Source organism: Agelaius tricolor, unplaced genomic scaffold (assembly GCF_023055355.1).
Source record: "Agelaius tricolor isolate 1412-34295 unplaced genomic scaffold, bAgeTri1.0.p SCAF_12, whole genome shotgun sequence".
Lineage (NCBI taxonomy): Eukaryota > Metazoa > Chordata > Aves > Passeriformes > Icteridae > Agelaius > Agelaius tricolor.
The window spans coordinates 18,379,382-18,400,752 of NW_027269272.1; the positions used below are offsets into that span (position 1 = coordinate 18,379,382).

The 21,371-nt window shown below is 41.9% G+C and overlaps 1 protein-coding gene across 6 annotated transcripts in view; it reads left to right on the forward strand.

The window, feature by feature from the left end:
* The window catches only part of MCF2L2 (MCF.2 cell line derived transforming sequence-like 2), a 152,414-nt gene that overhangs the window by 37,526 nt on the left and 93,517 nt on the right, over positions 1 to 21,371 (forward strand). For 5 of the 6 annotated variants that reach the window (XM_071437961.1, XM_071437962.1, XM_071437963.1 and 2 more), the window contains exons 3-7: positions 5,664 to 5,778; positions 10,252 to 10,342; positions 11,552 to 11,671; positions 17,011 to 17,127; positions 20,276 to 20,425. In XM_071437961.1, coding sequence (XP_071294062.1) covers positions 5,664 to 5,778; positions 10,252 to 10,342; positions 11,552 to 11,671; positions 17,011 to 17,127; positions 20,276 to 20,425 — 593 coding nt within the window. The remainder of the gene's footprint in view (positions 1 to 5,663; positions 5,779 to 10,251; positions 10,343 to 11,551; positions 11,672 to 17,010; positions 17,128 to 20,275; positions 20,426 to 21,371) is intronic. The other variant, XM_071437960.1, reaches the window with a different exon arrangement.

The following is a 21,371-nucleotide window of genomic DNA, read 5'->3' on the forward strand; positions in this document are numbered from 1 at the left end:
CCTCCTGCAAACAGAACTTTAGGTGCAAGCCAGACATTACTATACTTTTCAAAAATGCATTTCGCTAAATAATGTAACTTTCTTTTTCCTTTAGCAAAAGATTGGGTTTTTTCATGCAATGAAGACAAAACTGGGCACTCTTCTGTCTCATTTCACTTATTAAAGTAATTCACATGTAAATGACCTCATTTGATTTAGATTTTTTTTCCAGATGGCTCTGTAGCTTTTCCTCAAACATGCTGTTAGCTGCTTTTCATTAGGTACCAGCAACCACAAATATTTTGGTGCTTCAGTGCTTGCCTACATGGTGGCTGAAAATTTGATACTTAGCCTATTTCCTGGTTTCCCATATTGAAATGTTGCAGCTCAGTAGCCACTGTCTGGAAAAAAAAACAACAAACCCTTCTGTTCTTTGGTGTCACCATCTTGGGCAGTAAAAGACAATTCCAATGTTTTTGTAGAGCGTTGTGCACATAAATTATGTTTCTCTGAACAACTTCCTAACAGGGGTATACACTGATTTATACTAGATGGGGTTATTTTTTTCAGTCTTGAGGCTGCAGCCCCCAGAGCACAGCCAGTCACCTCTTCCATGCCTGTGCAGAGCCCAGAGGATGTAGCACTAACTCTGGTTTGTGTTACTCCACAGCCTCTGGCTTTGTCAAGCTCTCCCGCTCAGTCCTGTTGACCCCAAATGCATTTGTCCAGTGATAATGGAAGTCAGTGGTCCACTGTTGTAAACTTTGTCATAAATGAGTATTTCTTTGGTTGATACCACCCTTTTAGTAACAGCTGGCAGCTGAGACAGATGCAGTGAACTCACAATGATTCCTTGCAGGAAAGCAGAAAAGAAAGGGGAAAATGATTGAATCAAAGGCTCTTTGTTTTCTCTGGACATGACTCATTAGAAACACTTCTCTCCACTATTGCTGTGTGCAAACTTCTTAAGAGGATCTGGTTGTCTTGTGGTCTCTGAGCAGATGGTAGGAATTATATAGCAAGTCTGATGAGTTGGGTGTTTGATTGTGTCAGGGTCTAGTTATAATGAATGTATTACCTGCTAACAGCCTCCTGTTTGTCCTGGTCCTCCACCTACCAGACTACTCAAGACCTTACTCCATGCCAAGAACAGGGAAACTCTCCAAAGCCTTCCCTGGTCCACTGAGGTCATGGAAAAGGCTGCAGTGTAATGTGGCAGTGTCCTTAATCATGTAATTTTACTTTGGTCATCTCTTTTCCCGTGTGCTGATTTAGCCCTGCTTAGCTTGTGAGATCTGGTAGGAGTACTGGTTCTTGTGGTTAAATTCTAGCTTTGATATCACTACTGCCTCTTTCCTTTCCCTGAAAACCAAACTCCCAATTAATGGACTACAGCTGTGACAGCACAGGAGTGCTTAGCGAGGTTTGTGTGTTTCCTGGAGCTGTTAAGGGAACTAGATCACAAAGTTGAGTAGTACTGAAAGCCTGGTTATTCTAACACACCAGTTATTACTCAAGAATAAAGAACCACTAGTAAAATACTTTTTCTATCTGTCCTGCTGTACCAATCTGCTCTTGAAACTGCTACCATTCCTTCCCCCCCCCCCCCCACTTTTTTATCTGCAGCTTCACAACCTGTTCTTATCTGTAATTACTCTGTCAAAGAGCCCAATCTGCCATTTGCAGCAATAATGGATCATGTTGCTAAATCACGACTTTATTAGGCAAACTGTCACGAAATATATTAGCAGAGAGAATCATTTTCTTTGTGTTCTGCTCCTGTTAACAGCCTTCAGTGGATGGGAGAGTATATCTGAAAATGGTAACTGACTCAGAAGCCAGTTTATTTAATTTGCAAAGCCTGGAGGGTATTTGGCCATCTGCTTCCTGTTTAAACTGAGCCTTTTGGAAAACCTGGCCTGACCTTGCCAAAAGGACAGTTTGGATCTTTTATAAAAATTAAGACCCAGGAAACTTGATTTAATGAGAAATTCATCATTCACAATTCTTTATCAATATGGAAAACCAAAACAACAGAGCTTGGAAAAAGCAAGACTTGACCAAAGCAGTGAAACTTAGCCAAGATCTCATTAGACTTTTTGGCTGTCTGACCCAGGAGATGAACTGTAGTCAGGGCTGGGCTGTGATGACTCAGAGAGCTCTCTGCATGTGGGCAGGCCCAAGCAGTTAAGGCTGCACGTGTCAGCAGCATTGAGAGAACACTTTCCAATACCAACTGATGAGTTAGTGTCTGTGGCAGGCTGGGGAGGTGAGCTCTGGAAACTTGCAGACTAACTTTTGGAATTTCTCCTGACTATAGCCCCTTTGTTGGGCTGGTGCATTTCCTTTGTTTTGGTATTATTTCCCAAGGGAGTCAGCATATTTGGTGATCCCTAGTTAGAAGAGCTGCTGGCTATGGAATAGGACTTCAGTGAAGCCCCTTATTGTCTGAACCATGGATATTTTTTGTGCCTAGGTGGGAAGCATGGGAGGGCTGGAACTGAGGAGTGGGAGGTTGTTTAAGATCCTGATTGTGTTCAGGGCCTTGGCCTGCAGTTGTGGTTGCTTTCTGCTTTTACATCAGTCATTCCAACAAACAGATTCAGCTGTGAGAGCTCTCAGAATTCAGCACTCACACCTCATTTGTCAATCACACCCTTTACACTGCAAAGCAAAATTAAATTTTCTCAGCTGCCATAACCTTTTCTCCTCACCTATATTCCTTCCCCAAATACTTCAGCTGTTTTGTTTCCACAGCTGAATTCTGGCCCCATCTTCACTGCAGCAGCTATCCAGGCTGCATTGGCTGCTGGAAAGTCTGTCTAATAGGAGCAGCTATGAATGCTGCTCTGTGTCCTGGGACTTTGGGGATTGGCACACCTAAGAGTTAGTGAAGGTCCAATTACCATGGGTACCTTGTACAATCCTGATACAGCTTGTGTGCTCTCTCTTCTAAATTTCATAAAAGACGAATTCCATGTACTCAGTCCTTATGGCTATGGTGCTGACTGGAGACTGTCCCTGTTGGCTTTTAGTTTGTGCTGTCTGCTCTTTCAAGACACTGAATAGTATCTAGCTAAAGTATTTCAAGGACTGGAATAAATCTTGTGGCAACTCCCTAGAAAGAAAGGTTGATGGACGAGGAAAAAAGGGCTGCAGCTTGTCAATCCACATTCTGCAGAAATTTGCATACTGCAGCAATTCTTGGATTAGTGTCAGGGAAAAAGTGGCATTAACATTTAGATGTATGGAATTGCTCTCTTGTACTGAAGAGAGAGTTTTCCAGACACCCTTGGTATTTAAGGAGCTTCCCTTATATCCCTTATCCAAATGGCTATAGATAATTTTCCTATATAACTCAACTACTGCTTGAAGTTCAGATATGGGCAGGAAAAACCCATTTGTAACATATTTGTGGTATTTCTTGTCACTCAACACTTTACACATTTCTGCTCTCTTCTCATCATAGCACTTAACAATTTCTGAATACCAAACACCCTCAAACTTCCCCCTAATTTCCTGGTGTGGCAGGAACTGAAGGTTTCCTTGTTTATTTCCCTGTCTGAAATACAGCTCTGCTGAGCCATCTGAGGGTTCTGGTGTGGCTGCAGCAGGAAGTGTTGCCTTCACATTGGAGAATGAGATGGAGATCAGGAGCTGTAAAGGGCCTGTGGCTTAGTCAGAGGCAGGAGCTGCTGACTCTTAGTTGAACGTTCAGTCTGAGGCTGCTCCTAAGTGTCCTAGATTTGTTGCCAGTGGTGAAAGGAAGTCAGTGTTCAGTCTGCTTACATTCATTTTTTAGATGGCTTTTTATAGGAGAAGATCCCATGACAAAAATACACACCCACATACATAGAGTGCATCATCAGCCTGCCTCATCCAGCTCAGGGAAGAGCCCAGGGGAAGAAGAGCACATGTGTGAATGGAGATGCAGGAGATGAAATAAAAGGGACACAAAGAGATCCTCATGAGCAGATGCATTTGAAACTTGTAGTTTGAACAAATCTTGAGTATAACTGCAGCTAAACTATCAAGTGTTAAAGTAGGGAATCCAGGGGAATCTCTACCTTATCCTCCAGTGGTAAATATTGCTGCTTTAAACCAAAATATTCCAAGTTACTACATCTTCCTCATTTGAAGTATATTCACATACTTGAAATATGTGAATGAGAAAGTTTGGTTCCCAGAAATCCTGTGAATGTTCACAAGATACCAAGTATGAAATTCCTTGGCATGCACTGGGCTCTGCACAAAGAAACAGCAGACAAATTTGGTATTAAATTTTCCTGGCTGTTACTGTTTGTGTCCAGAAGATGTCACTGAGAATCTCTAACAAACCAGGCTAACTGGGTACCTGCTGGTCTAGAGTGCAGCAGTCTGGGGAAAGCCTGACCAAACTTGCAAGACAGCATATTCCAGATCAGTGCTGACTGCAGACAGTGCAGCTGGAAGTCCAGCTGCCATGCATCAGCATTTGGCATCACCCCAAGGCCAGTGGGGAGGTCAATGTGGGGGCTGTGGCTCTGCTCAGCATTTGAAATCCAGTCCAGTGCAGTGTGAATAATGGCTTTCTTGCTTTCCCTCTTGGCTGAGACACTTTTGAGTCTCTGTAGGCCTGTTTTCTCCCTAGCTAGGTGAGTTTAGTGAATGATCTCACACAACTGAGTCATTTTCAGATGTAATCAAAGCAATAACCAACCTTCAGGAAGGAAAAGAGGGGCTAAAGGTAGTGTGCTGATACCTGATGTCAAGAAGAAAAAGGGTTTCCTTGTTCAAAATTCCTATTTTCTAGAGCTCTGAGTTTTACCTTGTGCAAACATTGTATTCCACATCATTCTAGCTCTCCATGGCCAGAAAGGATTTTAAATAATCCAACTGAGGCTGTGAGGATAGGGCAGAGGCAGGATCAGGACTAGCAAGGGACTGTCCACTCTACAGAGAAATAGCCAGGAATTACTGGAGCACCTCCTTGCTCTGCAATGACCACCAACAGAGCAGGAGAAACTGGTTTGTGGCATCAGCTGTGGTTATCAACAAGGAAAGGCAATGGTGGATGGGAGCAACCTGGAAACAGGGATTATTTATGGGGTTTTAGAGGGTGCTTTCAAGGAATGAGAATGGGCTTTTTTCCCCTGCTCCCATGCTCCTAATGGGATCATTTATTGGATATTTTCCTGAGGAAGGTAATTTACTGCCTCACAGCTTCCTCTTTACTAAAGAGAAGCCCAGAAACTGGCTGTCCCTTGGGCAAGAGTCCTCTGTGTGTGATGAATGGCTCAGAAAACTGTGTCTGCAGCAGAAATACACTCAGTATTGGGTTGTTAGAGAATTCCTGAGCCTGGTCCAAAAAGTAGGTTTACATAAAAATTGCAGAGAAAGGAGAAAGACTTGGGGAAAATATCCTTAATACCCTGTTTAAGGAGAACTAAGCAATAAGGTACCTGTAACAAAAGCTTTGTTTCATCGTGTTGCTTTATGTGCTGCTGCCCCCTCAGTCTGCTCTCAGCTTTGAGCCCAAGCTGGTGAGAAAACCCCTAATAACTTCTGTAAGGTTGGAGCTGATGATGATTACTGGATGTGGGTGCTTTACAAGGAGAAATATGCCAGTGCTTCCCACTTGAGTACTGACCAGTCTGTACAAAGTCATAAAATCACCTTCTAAACTTTGACTTTTTTTTTTGCAGGAGGAAGAGGGAAGGATGGGGCACCCATTATAACCTTTCCAGAATTTGCAGGATTCAGTGAGATACCTGATGATGATTTTCTGAATGTGGTCACTTATCTAACCAGCATTCCCAGGTGAGACTAAGCACAAATTTCTGTTGATTTCTTAGAGAGTTTTGCTTCCCCAATGGCTCACTGATTTTAGTGGTGCTACCAGGACATACCAGTGCCTCTGCATCTCTCCAGTCATTATGAAACTTCCCTATCTACTGGAGGCCGTAGGAATTGTGTCATGGAAGAGAGAGCTTCACAGAGGGCAGGTTGAACTGAGTTGGAACAGGAATAGATCTGAAGAGCAGCAGCGAAGATGGCAGATCAAAGGGAGCTAAGAGGGATTGTTTGTGAGAAGCCTCAGGGGCACTGGATGTAATGAGGGAAGGGCTGCTTCAGGAAGGAGCCATACTTCCACAGGCCCCATGACTGCTTTTTCTCTGCGTGCACCTTTCTATGCAGCTTTCCCTTTGCTGAGAAAGCAAGTGAGGTGCCCCACTGACAGGATTCTGGCAAGCACCCTGTGCTTTCAGGTACTTCATTTCTTTGGAGATTGCTCCACAGCCAGCATGTTTTCCTTGCTTTTTGCCTGCAGCTTTATAAGGATAGCGAAACAAACTGACTTTCCCTGCTCTGAGGAAATGTGCTAAGGCCTGACTGCTGAATTATTTTTTGTTCATCTAAGAGAGCTTAATATTTTTTCAGTCCCCTGATCCTGTCTCTAGACCACGGCTGTTTGTACTAGTGAGAAGCACAGCGACGATTTATCATTTCCTGTGGTCTTCTGCAAAAAGGTGCTCAGAGGATCATAGCAGAAAACGTGCCTCCTTCAAGTTTGAGTGAGAAGTTTTACAGCTCCACCTACGTATTTGCCAAAGTCGTGGCCAAAGAGTTGCCAAAGCAAGCTGAGAGAAACCACATACTGTGAACTTAACAGCTTCATTGTTTCACTCTGCTCTGTGGGACTTTTGTTCCACCAGGGGAAACTCTGTTTTGAGCATTTCCTTACTCCTTCAGGACTGGGAGGGTGACCAGCCCCAGGGTATATACAACAGCAGCAGTGGCTGAGAAAACCATAAAAGTAGTTTTTTAGTTCTTTGTACTTGGTATGCAGGGAGATGATTCCCAGTGATTTTGTCACATGCGGGGAACCAGCATGTTACATTGTCAACATGACAGACAGAAACCCTTTGAGCTTCTGCAGCCTGTGTGAAGCCCAAAAGCACAGATGCATTCAAAAGAAATTAGCCAAATTCATGAAGGATTGCTCCATCATTGGCAGCTGGACACAATGGCTCAAATACAAACCAGGCTGAAGAAATTAATTTATTCCTTAATGCTGGGACCTGGGAGAATATATATAAAGAGAAATACTGTCCTTCTCATTTTCCTGCTGCCTTTGTCTCAGCAGCCACTATCTACCAACACTGAAGTCAGGGTGTTGAGTTAGATGGAACTTTGCTTTGACTTAGTTTCAGTTCTCTTCTGTCTTTTCTTCCCCTGAGGAATCCCAGAGCCATGTGCAAAGAATGAAGAACTGAGTTTCAAAACTTTGTAAGTCAGGAGAGCTGTGATATACCTATTTTACAGATGTTGAGATATGTGTGAGTAATATCTCACTCTACAGACAGGATCACCAGAACTTGTGTTGAGTAAATGACTGCTCAGTTTGCTCTAAATGACCTGTTCAAGGTCAAGCTGGGGTTTCAAGGTGCATTTTCTGCATACCAGCACCTTGGTTTGGCTCTTAGGTTCATCACAGACCACACTGAAGGGATGTGAATTTTCCAGGAAATTTATTGCACTTTATTGCAGTGCTTTTAGAAAGACTGCTTGCATTTTTTGAATCACCATTTGAAACTTGCCACTATCTCTGTAAATGGTGAGGGAGAAAGAAGTTAATTTAGAAGAAGAACCTGAGCAGCAGGCTTTGTGTGATTTATGACATAATTATATAGATTCAAACTCAATGAGGCCCAAGCTGTGGATCTGTTTGGGTGCAGCAGAGCTCTGTCAATCTGCAGTTGGCTGGTCCATGCACATAGTGTCTCTGTCATGTACCTCAGCAAGCAGTAAAGGGTGTGCATTGTTGCTTTTGCCAGCACTACTGTACTAGATAGGGCTGTGTGTAATATAACAGTATTCCCATGTAATATCCTGAATATTCCTGTGTGTGTAGTTTCACTGCTAATTGTCCACCTTTTACTTTAATTCTCAAGAAAGATGTGAGGGTATGCAACAAAGTGACTAAGAGCAGAGAACTGTCTTTAACTCTTCTGGAGTTACAAAGTTATGGCCATGAATCAGGTAAGATGAGGTATAGTTTGAAAAGCACTTAATCCTATTTATCATAGAAAATTCTTTCTTCTTCAGAGCTCAGTGAACCAGAGAAATCAGCATCATTTTCCAGGCAAATGTAGAGAGAATATCTGTCTTTTATAGTGTCTGATTTTGCATATCCTGTACAATAATGTTCATGCTAGTTGTGGAGATAAGCTCTCTGATTGCAGATAACATCACTTAGTGTTAGTAACTTTCTAAGTCCCTCTTTAATGATTAATTAAATCTGGGCAAATGTGCCAGAATTTATTTTGGAGGTAAGCCTGATGTTTATCTGCTCTTCAGGATTGTCTTCAAAACCTCCTTTTCAGAGAACTGGAGAAACCTCAATGTATTTTCATAATAAGGGTAGAGGTATTACAGTACTGACACTGAGAAAATTGTTAGAATGTGTGTGTGTGTTAGCTCTTAAACAAACTTCCTCTGGATGCACACTGGGCTGGGGGTTCTCAGCTGTCCATCCACTTGTGCTGATGCTGCCATCTCAGCCAGGCCTCTCCCTGTGGCTGTGTGCCTGCATCCCTCCCTTGGTGCCAAATGACATTCAGACCTTGGCATGGCCTTTCAGCATGCTGGTGAAATAGGATCCCTTGCTGAAAGCAAACATACAAGTACCATTGGCTTATCTCAGTGACTACAGCTGATGGTGTGCTGAACATCATTTGAAGGTGGAGGGCCCAGGTTGACACTTTTGTGTTTAGTTTCTCACCCTTTCTGTAACCATCTGCAACACACACAATACCTTTGTTGCCTTTATTTGAGCATTATCAAGGAATTTCATTCTGTGGAATATTTGTTGAGCTACTGAAGGATATGTATGTTTTTGTGTATATTTAAGACTACTGAAGAGTATGTATACATTTGTGTATTTATAAAAGGTAAAACAGATGAATTCTCTTCCCTGTGCTTGAGAGGCACTGTTGCAAATATATTTTCTGTTCTCTGCAGAGAGCTGCATGTTGCACTACTAAAGAGGAAAGGTCATGTATTGTCATTGAATTTTGAAATCCTCAGAGGAATGTTGTAAAAATACTGCATTGGAAAATTCAATGGGTTTTCCTGTTATCAGTATGAACTACTAGGAGCATTCACATGGCATCCCATTTTTGCACAATACTTTGGCTTTCAGTTTTTGATCCTGCAGAACTGCAGCAAGAGCTCAGATTTTTTACTGTGTTGATAGTCTTCAGTAGATTATTGACATGAGTTTGAATAAAATGACCATGGAAAGAGTTCCTGAGTTGGTCCTTGTATGGACGGTGGAATAGGGATCAAGGAGATACTTTAAACCCTTTTTTTTCCTTAACCTGTGATAAGATGTTTGATTGCAGTATGTCCTCTGATTATGACATTTATACTCTTACTGCCTGCCTCTGGTGTGTTCTGAGATGGCTGAGCCATTCTGCTTTAGTGAAGGTTCTGGACACTCACTGTGTACTTCTTAGCTTCTCCAATGCTGAGTGCTCTTGGAAGGCAGAGAAAAGAGCAGTCTCACTGAAACCTGGCACTCCAGAGTGGAATTTTTGAGAGGGCAAGAGAGGATGGGGTATTTATGAGGTCTACATAGGCGGAATGGAGCACCAAATCACTGCCTCCTAAATCCTCCTTGAAAAGCACTGAGAATGAACAGGAACTGTTATTCTAGCCAATATGTTGAAAAGGATAGTTTGGAATGACTTGCAACCCCAGAACAAGTTTGTGATTGGCAAAATAGAACTCTTCATTTTCTGCTTTGCCTACCAGAATTCCTGGGGCTTTGTGTGCACAAGTCAGGGGATACTGATGCCCTGGACCTCAGTGCCCCTGCCAGGTGTCAGCCTACTTGGAGACTGAAGACTGTAGGGGGGTGTCTAATTTTGCAGAAAAAAAGGAAAAAGATCTGGGGATTTTGTCTTCAAAAGACCACAGTGTAATTTGTGATCCTGAACTATTCATGTCACCTAGACTGGCAGCAGAGTAGCACAGCAGCTGAGAGATTCAGCAGATAAAATATTCATGTTTTGTGTAAGCTGCTAGCCTTATGCTGGAAAGAGAAATTTTGCTGGCTTTCCTTTTCATGTGCGTTTCTGCCAAATATTCATTCTTTCCACTGTACGTTGTGTTTTCATAATGGGCTCCGAGCGTGCTGTGACGGAGGCTGTGTTTTGCTGCAGTTCTCTGCCTTGGAACAGGAGTGTCTCCCTGTAACCCAGCACACCTATTTCATCTGTTTTGCAGTCTGGAGGCTGCCAGCATCGGATTCATCATCATCATAGACAGACGACGGGACAAATGGAGTGCAGTCAAGGCATCCCTGACACGAATAGCAGTAAGTGCTTGCTTTTGTTATTTATCTTCTAGAAATTAAATTTGTCTGCTGAACCTTCAGCACACGATACAACCTCCTCTGCTCATTTTAAGCTCCCATTTTCTGACTGTGGATGCAGATTCTCCCTGGCTCTGCAGCTCATAAGTGTTAGATAAGAGGAGGAGGAAGCTGCAGAGACAAATTACACAGTCTTGTTTACTGCTGAATTAGGACAAATTCCTTATTTTCTGGGTTGACTGCAATATAAATTCTAGTAATTTGAAGTTGGTTCCTAGAGGAGTATTAAGAGGTATCCCTTCTGTGCCCAGAGGAGGGATGACGTGGCCTGCTTATGAAAGAAATAGATCCCAAGGGATTTGTATTTGCATAGTTGTAAATTATCTCTGTCAGAAACTCTTAATAGCTTATTTGCAAAAGTCAGAGCTGGGCACTGATTTTCAGTGCTAAAAAAAGCAGCTGGTTTTATACATCTCTTACTGGGAGCATTTACTGTGAGAGGACCAAGCACTTACACAGAGGTGTAGGATGCTGGGATGACAAAGGCGACTTTGAGTTCTTTCAAGGTATTTAGACAGAAATGTTTTTCATTCTCAGGCTTTTTTGCTGCTCTCTTAAAGAAATTGTTCTTTTTTTATGCTTGATGAGCTCAGAGGAGTGTGAGAGATGTAGGCTGGGTGTTGCAGGCAGGGCCATATCTGATGAGCATGTTGAGTGTCTGCCTGTGTGTAAAAATATGTGAGGTTAAAAAGATTCAAAACTCTTTGCAGAGTGAATAGGTAGGTCAGCTTGGGGAACCCATCTGTGCTACCAGCTTCCCTCACCAGACCAACGTGGGCAGCCAGCTTTGCCCTCTAGTGGCTGCAGCCTAAAAAATGGGAGAACTTGTGGTGTGGTGGTGCAACTGGGACTTGGTGGGATTCGGGTCTGGGGGAGAAAGGCAATAGTCAGGAACTTTGGAGCTCTGTGATAAATCTGTATCATGAAACAACATATGGCTGGGCAGTAAAATACATGGGTCAGTCTTCCTATTTGATTTGGAAATAGTGACAATGAGCACATGCTGAATGGACCAGCTGAAGCAATGAGCAGCTGGACTGAGCAAGATTCAGTAAGTCCTACCTGCTTTGCCCTACTGGTGAGGAAACACTTGGCTGAAAATTCCCTTGTAAGGTAGAAATGTGCCTTCTAAGAGTTCTATATTTCTTGCAGGGAGCATTCCCAGGGAACCTGCAGCTGGTGTTTGTCCTGAGACCCTCCCGCTTTATCCAAAGGGCAATCGCTGACATTGGCATTAAACTCTATCGAGATGACTTTAAAATGAAGGTACCGGTAAGCATGCAGTTTTTTGTCCATGCATTTTCTTTTCTCCATTTCTGCAGTTCTGGGCTGTCAGCAACTTCCCATAACCCATGATTGCAAGTGGCACCTGGGGCCTTTCATCTGGGTCTGTGTGGTGATGCCAAAGAGTTATTTAGCAGTGGATGGTTCATAGTGTTTAATGGACATGTTCCCATGTCCAGTCTACTATAAAATGTGGCTCAGTTTTTAAGTACTGGCATTTTAACTCAGTGGAGATGTTCCCTTCATGTAGGCAGAGGTAGATCCCACTCCAGTGACAAACATAAGTATTCAGGACTACAGAGCAGTGGAAGCCTAGGGCTGAATTCTGCACTGTTTGCTGGGTTATCCATGGCAGCTCTGACTATCCCTCTAACATTGCTTATTCTGAATGTCTTTTATGATTCCCATGCCCTCAAGATTCAGAGTTTGTGTTTTAGTTATTTTTATATGCACTTGGCATACAAAGGTTGCATACATGTAGGTTGATGGACTGTGATATGAAGAAGAGCGCAATCCTGAAAGAGTTGGAGATTATTCTATGAGGGGTCTTTTAGGAGTTGTTTTTAGCTGCATGTTTGCATGTGATGTCAAAAATTTTAAAGTTTTATAAATAAACTTGAATTATGATTATTGATGATATTTCATCCTGGATCAGACTCATACTGTGTTTCACAGTGACTTTACTGGAGGGATTTCAGATGACTGGTTTGGATTTTGCTTTTGGGTTTATGTTGTTTTGCAAAATACTTATGGGTCTTCTCCAACAAATTCTAGCTCCGTTGAAACTCAAGTTTGAAGTTCAGGTGTTAAAAACACTTTCTGCTTCTCCTGAAGTGAGAGACAGCAGATAGTTATTACAGTGCATACAGGAAAGGAACCATGAATAGACATTTGGTTACTGTGGGTAAATTGCAACATTTACTGTCATTTGGTAAGGGTGGCTTTTTGGTAAAATGCAAACTCGATGAAAAAAATTACATTTGAATGCAAACCAAAATATTTTATAGTAGTTTAAAAAATGGATGTACCTATATTTAATATGCCACAATCTGTTGCTATAGCAACATTTCTACCAGTGACTGCAGCCCAGAAAGGGACAACTTCATCAAGGACTGGCATTTTCCAACAATTCAGCATTTCCTATACTTTTAGCAATTTATTTGACATCAGAGTTACATTTCAAAACTTGGAAGGGAGGTTAGTTCTAGGCAGGGGTCAAGCACTGCATTAAGTATGAAATACTAACTTATCTTTCTTATAGGCAGGAAAATCAAGATATCAGTTTAGTTTGGGGTTATCTTGGATATTTTGAACCATCCTGGGTATGTCCACAGAGCTCTTAGAGAGCAGCCTTACAAAAACTAAGAGCATGACACACTTGCTGCCTCCTGCCCAGATACCTGTAGACAGCCTGTCAGATTTATAGACAGGCTGCCCACATATGTCTGATGCTATTCTAAGTTACTTAGGGTTGTACTACAGATGTTCTAAGTTCCTAGGATCTGTCATGCTCTCTGGAGGGGCTTTTCTCCTGTGTTGCAGCCCATCCTTAAAATACCATCTGGGCATGTCCTGCATACCCAGTTTCAGAGCAGGGAAGTTACTGAGAACAATGTCTGTTTGTCCTCCTTGAAAACAGCATCCTAAATGCCAAGCAGGAGAACAGGACCACAGAGTTCTTGTTCCATGGGAGATGTGCTTACTCAAGGAATTAGGGATCAGTACCTGCCTTCAATATCACCATGATCTTTTAAATTGTTTGCAGGTTGTTTGTTTGTGTTGTGTGTTTGGCTCTATGACAACATTCCTGCCATAACTGGCCTGTGGATGAGTGGCATTTCCTATCACTACTGTGAGTCTGGACCAAGACATGAGCATTCAAAAGGAGCTCCAAGAATATTGTGTGTGTTTGTTAAGGAAGCATTTGTTTAATAATTTATTTGAGCTATCAGACTGCAAATATGCTCAGTAAAATAGATTTGCTGGGTTAAATCAATACTGGAATGAATAGAAACCAGAAGCTCAAACAGGAGCTGGAAATAAAGGCTGAAATAACCAACCAGACACAAAAAGGAAATGCAGGATTTATATCACATTGACATACAAATGTGGGTAATAAGACCTCATCAGGTAAATTTCTGTTGGGATAGTGATTTGATTAGATATCATTAGCCAGGATCAAGATATAGAAATATATTAGACACAGCAGGGTTCATCTGGGATTAAAATCTATGAATTCAAAAGGAGCAGCCAGAGATGTACCCAAGGAACCTCCCGTCATAGGAAGTGAATTAAAGCATCTTCAGAGCAATCTGTCCATAGCAAGTGCTTCCTTGAGCTTTTTAGTCTGTGACTTCTTTTTGGCAGCCTAACCCATCCAGAAGCAGCCCCCCCACAGCTCCATGTTCCACACTGAGCCCTCTCTTCTAAACTGCTGCTCCTTTGCACTCTCCAGCTGACTGACTGTGGCTGTCTCCTGTCTGGCAAGCAGCATGGGAGATGCTAATGCTCTCTCAGATTGGTTTTTTAGATGGATGCTGGATTGCTCATAGGCTTTCTCCTGCAGGAATGCTTGTGTGGTGAAGACTCACACCCTGTTGGGTAGCACCATAGCTGACAATATTAATAGGTTTGTTTGGTGTCTCATGCCGAGCATACCAAGTTAAAACAAACATAAAATTCTTCCTAAAAGAAAACTGCATGACAGTGTACCTCTGTGGTTTCCATGAGGTTTGAAGTATCAGAAGAGTTCCAACTTGTCAACATCTCTGATGGGGAAGAGCTACAAAGCAGTTAAGATTTACTTTATCAAATGTGATTTCCAATTCAGAATTAGTGCATAGACTTTATGTTCCAGTATGAGGCCTTTTCAAGATGTTGTAGCTTTTTGAACTTTCTGGCTTTGATCATAACAGAACAGTGTTTCATAACACATTCAGGGAACAGTTTTTCCTTTAACTTTGGCTGAGATACCTTTCTTTGCCACAGTTTCTTCCCCAACAAGATCTCCTTGTTTCTGTGTTTAAAGACAGGGGTTAAGGAGAAGATGGACTGCTGGAAGTGAAAAAGAACAGAGTGAGGGCCTACTTGAGAATTTTCAGCCTGTATGGCTCCCTGGGGCCAGATGCATCCTCCACTATATTCTTGTATCCAAGTCAGGTTAAAGTCTGGAGGGATGGACAACTACATGTGGTTTTAAAAACTAGTTTCATGATGGGTTAGCAGGGTAATGGTAATGGGGCATGCTCTGCCTGGAAGTGGGCAACAAGTGGAGTGTTGTAGTGATACCTGCTGGGACCTGCCCTGTTTGATGACTTCATCAGTGACATGAAGAGGCAACAGGCTGCACTGTCACCAAGTGTGCAGATGACACTAAATCAGGAGGAGCAGATGACAGACTCCAAGAGAGGGCCATTGGAACAAAAACTCAAGAAATGGGCTGACCAACATATAATTTTTTATATACCGAAGGGGCAAAGCAAAGTCCTGCAACTGGGAAAGAGTTTCCTTCCACAAGGATTTTCTTACTCAAGAAATAACTTATGTCCTTCCCTTCCAACAACACAACAGCTTTGTTGTTGACAATGATTCACAGTGTAGCCTGACTATCCGGGGAGCATCTCTGCAGAAAAGGAGCTGGGAACTTGGTAGACAGCAAGCTGTACCTGAGCCAGAGTGTGCCTGGCAGCAAAGGAAGCCATCAGCATCCTGCACTAACAGGAGCAGCATGAACAGGAGCATAGCCAACACGTTGAGACAACCACTCATCCCCCTTTACTTGGCTCAAATTAATTCACATTGAGAACACCCTGAGTTTTGGTTCCCCCACTACAAGGAAAATATTACCCTGGAGTAATCTTGGAAAGCCAAGAAGAGCAGGACTTGGAGCATGTGCTCTGTAAGAAGATGCTGAGGGAACTGTGCTTGTCTAACATGGCTTAGAAGGGTTAATATGACATAGGAGCAGCTTTCCAGTCCCTCCAGGTTACTGGGCACTGCAGCCAGCTTGTGTGTGGTGGTAGGACAAGAAATAACTCACATCAAGTGAAACAAGGGCAGCTCTGACTTGACATAAGGAAAAACTTTCTCACCACAAAGACAGTTAGGAGACCAGACTGCCCAAAGAGGTTGTACAATCTCAATCCTTGGATGTTTTTAAGTCTTTGGTGGATAAAGACCTGAGCAACCTGGTTTGATCTCACAGCTGACATAGCTTTGAGAAAAAAAGTTGGACTAGAGAGCTGAGGTTCCCGCCAAGCTGAATTATTCTAGAAAGATTCTGTAACAAATATCAGCTAAAAACTTGTTTGGGTTTGTTCTTGAGGCTTTTCTTAGAGAACTCATGGCCTAGAAAATGCATCCTCTTGTCTCCATACATCTGCACTCATCTCACTATCCACAGTGTTTGTCAATGTACTTACCATGCTCCATTGGAGCCTGCTGACATGCAGAGCCACTTAAGCTTTCTTTAAATAGGGTCAAGTAACACATTTGACATGTTTTTGACATTTATTTATTTAAAATTCTTGGTCATTTGTGCTCAACTTTTTATTCTTCTGTTGCTGAAATCCTGGCAAATCTTCTAGCTGTTGGAACAACAATGAATGAGTGTTACTTGTGTAACCACTTGTGTTGACAAATTTACAGTGGTTACCAAAAGTTAATGCTGCTTATCTGAAGCTGAACTCAAATCTTGTTTGGCTTTCTTCAAGTCTAGTGGTAAGGAGATTCTAAAGTAAAATAATCGATCTAGGTGTATTTCTCCTTTCTCTTCCATTATGATTTTAAATGGAAAAATGCCAGTGAATTCAGTGAACATACAGTGCCAAAAAGATCAGAAAATGGAAAGAAAAATCTTATTCTCAGTGGTTTCATTTCAGCACTTTCCTGGATCAAGTGGTTTGTGTTGAAGAAGCTGTTTAACTTGCCTGTGCCTCCATTTTTCTGTAAATAAATCTAGAGAATATCTTATCTAGAGATAGATCTTATCTCTAGTTGTCTAGAGAATAAATTATGTTATGGAAGTTTGTGTGAGCATTATGAATGCCATACTTTTTGCTCTTGATGCACATGCAAAATGAGTCAGCCCAGCAAGGAGAAAGATGATGTCAAACCAAGGTTAGTTCAAGAATGTCCATGTACACATTGAGAAGGCAAAATGTAGGAAAAATAAATTTTGGCCATGGCATGAGAAAACGCAAAATGAGAACTGATGGCCTCTGGTGGAACTGCAGTGGTCATCTATGTTCAGGCAAACCCAGATCCCAGGAACAATGATTGAAAGGCTCGTTATTTCTCTCAGTCCAGTGTGTTTGGATTCCTTTCAGATCATCATGTTAAATTCTGTCTCTGATCTGCATGGCTACATTGACAAGAGCCAGCTGACCCGGGAGCTGGGAGGGACCCTGGAGTACGGCCACAGCCAGTGGATCCATCACCGAACGGTGAGTGCTGCTCTGCACAGCTGCACCACAGCTGTCCAGGCACAAATGCAGAGCAACCACTAAGCAGGAACTTTTCAGTTGCATTACAGCCTCTGGATTCTGCTAGGGACTCGGGGAAAGAGGAAATCCATGACTCAAACAGAGAAAGGCAAATTCCCCAAAAGTTTATAATGGAAGCAGTAATTGTATCTCCCTGTATACCTGGCCCAGGGCCTAACAGTGTCGTGGTGTTCTTACTCAGCAAGGCCTTCTCTTGCCTTTTAAATAATTGATTGATTCATAGGCCTTCAGCTGAAATCGAAAATAGGCTGTAGCACTTTGCTGACTTCACAAAGGTCAAAAGTACGGTCAGAAAATCTCACTTTAATGATTAATTATGTCCATGCTTTTAAGAGAATAAAAATACTCAGGGCCCTATATTTTATTTTTCATTTCTATACTATACAAGCATGCTGGGTCTTATTTTGGGTAACTGAAGAACAGTTGCTAGTAGGAAGGGAGAAAGACTTTTTTATTCTGCCGGGGAAACTTGTACAAGTTTGATTGCTCCCTTTTTGGGCTGGTTAATGCATTTCAGTATCTGCTTCAAAGCAATGTAAACAATTCATTATGGTGCCCCGTTAAGATGACAGTTCACAAAAAACAGACTCCAAATTCTGGCACATTCGCAGACAAAATATTGTTTCATTCTTTCTAAGCAAAAATGTGCTAAGCTGGGTCATGATCCTGGAAAAGTAATTAATTTCATAGAGTGCTTATACAATGTTTGTGTCTCTCTTTGTGGGCCCACTTGCAAGATTGATAAATTAGAGCCCACATCCAATGTAAGCAAAGTTCTGAGCAGCCCTGGGTTTAAGTCTGTTGTTGCTGATGAGCTGGTTACACCTAACCTGTAAAAAGAGCTTTTCTGAGGTAGTTTAAGTCAAACCACTTTTGTCATTTTCTTGCTATATTTTTTTATGCTTTGCTGTCCTTATTAAATTTTAGTCTCCTTGAGAACCACCAAATATTTCAGGCTTCTAAATATGCAAACATAGAATCTGAATTTCGTCTAACATTGATTTTCTACATTTATAACTGTGTTGACTATAATGAGGTTGGGGTTGAGATGAGTGAACAGGCTTATGTGTCAAAAGTATCAAAAATATGAAACTGTCCTTGCAGAAAGGGGGAGTGTGAAGAAATGAATCATCTATAAGAGCTTTCAAACAGCAAAAGGTCTGAAAATATGAAGGGGGATAAAAAGAAGCACAAGAAAGGTTGTATTATTTATTAATGACAGGGGTTTACATAAAGCAATAATACACATTTTGGTAAAATATGAAAACAAAATGAGCCAAGAATTTATGGTAGTAGGGCTATGTAATCCCCAGAGGTTTTGGTTAAATTTGTTAGAAAAAATTTTACCAAGCACAGAGACTGGAAAAAAACCAATCCACAGATGTAACTTAGGTACATAAAACAATTTATTGCTCATATACACAGGAGAGAGTGGGGGCAAGCAGGATATTAAGTGAAACACTGACAAGTTCATGGTGCAGTCAGCCAAGGAATATCTGCTGGATAAGAGGCTGTCATCAGGGAAGTGTCAGCTTCCATGGCACCTTGAAACAATCTGACTTCCAGTCTTGCTGAGCTATGGTCTTCATGCCCTTTGCTGCTTCTCTCAGTGTTCTCATATCTTGTCCTGCCAGTGCTTTTCTTCTGAAAAAGCTTTAAACTCTGGCTAAATGGCAGGGACACAGCAACCTCCTTGCATCATTCACTGTTTCTGCTCTCCTCTCTTGGCTGGCAGGAGCCTGTGGGCTCTCTTGCCCCCAAAGTGCATTTTTGGCTTTCAGTAAATGGCCTTTGGTCATGGATGGCCATGTCTGTGTTGCAGTCAGAAGTGTGACATTTCAGCCAACTCTAATCCAGTAGTTCCAGTGCTGAGAACAGCAGCATACAGATGCAGAGCACCAAGACAGAGCATGTGTGGGTCTGTACTGCTTGTGCTGAAAGCAGACATGAATTTATGGGGGAACAGGGAAGAAGGCTGTGAACTCTGCTAGCATTCCTTCATGGGGGCATGTTTGAGGTCACAAATGTGGGCTAATTTCTCTCTACACCTTTTGAATGATGATCTACCTCCAGTTTGTTTTTCACTGAGCACACAGCATCATTTCATCTGTCACAGTTGCAAACAATGAATTCCCATCATTGCTGGAGAAAGGAATGAAGTGTGCAACAACTATATAGTGTTTGATTGGGTGTAAGAGCATCCCTAGTGCTTGTTGACTGACTCAGACCTGTGGGGGATTAGATCAAAATGTACAAAGAATAAAGAGCTATACAGAACAACACAGTCACCCCCAAATTTGGGCATGATCATGGAAAAACATCCTATGCAGTTACTTGCTACTAGATATAAAGGTTTTAATCCCTTGTCACAGGTCTGAACATTATATTCTGCTCTGAGAAGGTGGCATTGTTTTTTTAGCTTTCCTCATTCCCCATTCTTCATTAAAACCAGATTTCTGACAAGTTTTGTGTTGGTGCACCCAAGTGATAAAGAAACAGCAATGATCCCATGAATTTATGCATTTTAACTGTATTTGTAGTTACTTGTTCCTGTATTTGTGTACTAGCATGGACAGATGAGAGGAAGGGACTAGAATGCATCTTGTACAGAGAGGCAAGATGGAGATGCACATATTCAGAAGTCAGGGGAAGACAGATGACTGCTGAATGAACAATGGGTTTCATAAATATAAAGGCTTTGCCCTATATATTTTAGTAGTGTTCTCAACTTAAATAAAGCCTTAATTAAAATTTTAAATGCAGCAGAACTTCCCAGCAAGCATGGGCAGAGGATCTGAAGTTCCAGGCCTGCCTTTGAAGCTGATGTCCTTTGTGGTTTCATTATGTCTGCTGAGCTCTGGGAGTTCCCTGTTGGCTCTTGGAGGTGACAAGGTGACAGGTGGAGATCTGTGAAAAGGTCATTTGTGGTTTAATTTGTAACTTTAAGCACACCCACCCATAAAAAGGCAATGTGACCAGCTTTACAGGCATGTAATACTTGCAGCACGGTGTGCCTGAAGCATGAAGTGTTGTTAAAAGGGCTAATGGTAAATAACCAATCTGTGACTTTATGCTTTTGCTTTTCCAGGCCATTGAAAACTTTGCAATGACAGTAAAAACAACAGCACAGATGCTACAGAGCTTTGGAACAGACTTAGCAGAGACTGAACTTCCCAACGATGTGCAGTGCACAGAGGAGCTTCTCTCCTCACACACCGAGCACCACAGCAAGCTGAAGGTGATTGCTGCCCCATGATGGCTCCAGCAGTGTAATAGATGAGCTCTGACCTAATAAATTTTCTGCCATCACTTGGCAATCCATTGTCTGGAAACCACTGAGGAGGAGGACAGACGCCTGGGTTCAGGAGGTCAATTTGATTCAGCTGTGGAAAAGGACATTTTACAGCCTCAGGAATGATAGAATAGTGTCACTTCCACTGTGTGAGAGGGAGTAATGGGATCACATCTGGAATACATGGGCCCTTGATGAGGAGTTCATCAGAAAGGATTGACTTATATTGGAGCAGAAACAGAGAGCATCTGTGAGGATAGTCAGAAATAGACAAAACGATCTAACTAGATGGTGACTGTTGTTTTGTTTAAAAAAAGTTGGGGCTAGTTTGGCTTTGCAGAGTAAGGATCAGAAGTAAATATTATTGCTGTCAGCAAATGCCTTAGGTTAAACACAAGATTAAAAATACTACTTAAGCTATATTAGCACAAGAACAATCTTTATGGAAGAACTGTGCAGTGATGTGGGGATTCGTCATCTGACAAGTTAACATTTGAGCCTCTTTGTCTTTTTTATTGCTTATCTTTCATGCTGGGAAGACATTTTTGTGGATGACTTCTTATAGCTGGTGTACTATGGCTCAGCATGGCACAATGTTGTTTGAGGAAATTCCATTAAGAAGTGCAATGTCTCAGCCCAGTCTCTCAGCTCACAATCTCCAGCATACATTCAATTTGTGGTAGAATAATTTATTCTGCAAGTAGCCTGGTCAGATATGCAATCTGCTCCGAAATTACTCTATTCCTTTTCTCAGAAATAGATCTACTATTCAAAGTTAAAAGATTTAGATCTCTGCATTTGCTAGAAAAACATATCACCTTTGGTAAGCATTTATGTTTTGTTTCAAGTATTCTGTACCTATGAAAGGGTCCTCCTTTATCATTACTCTGTT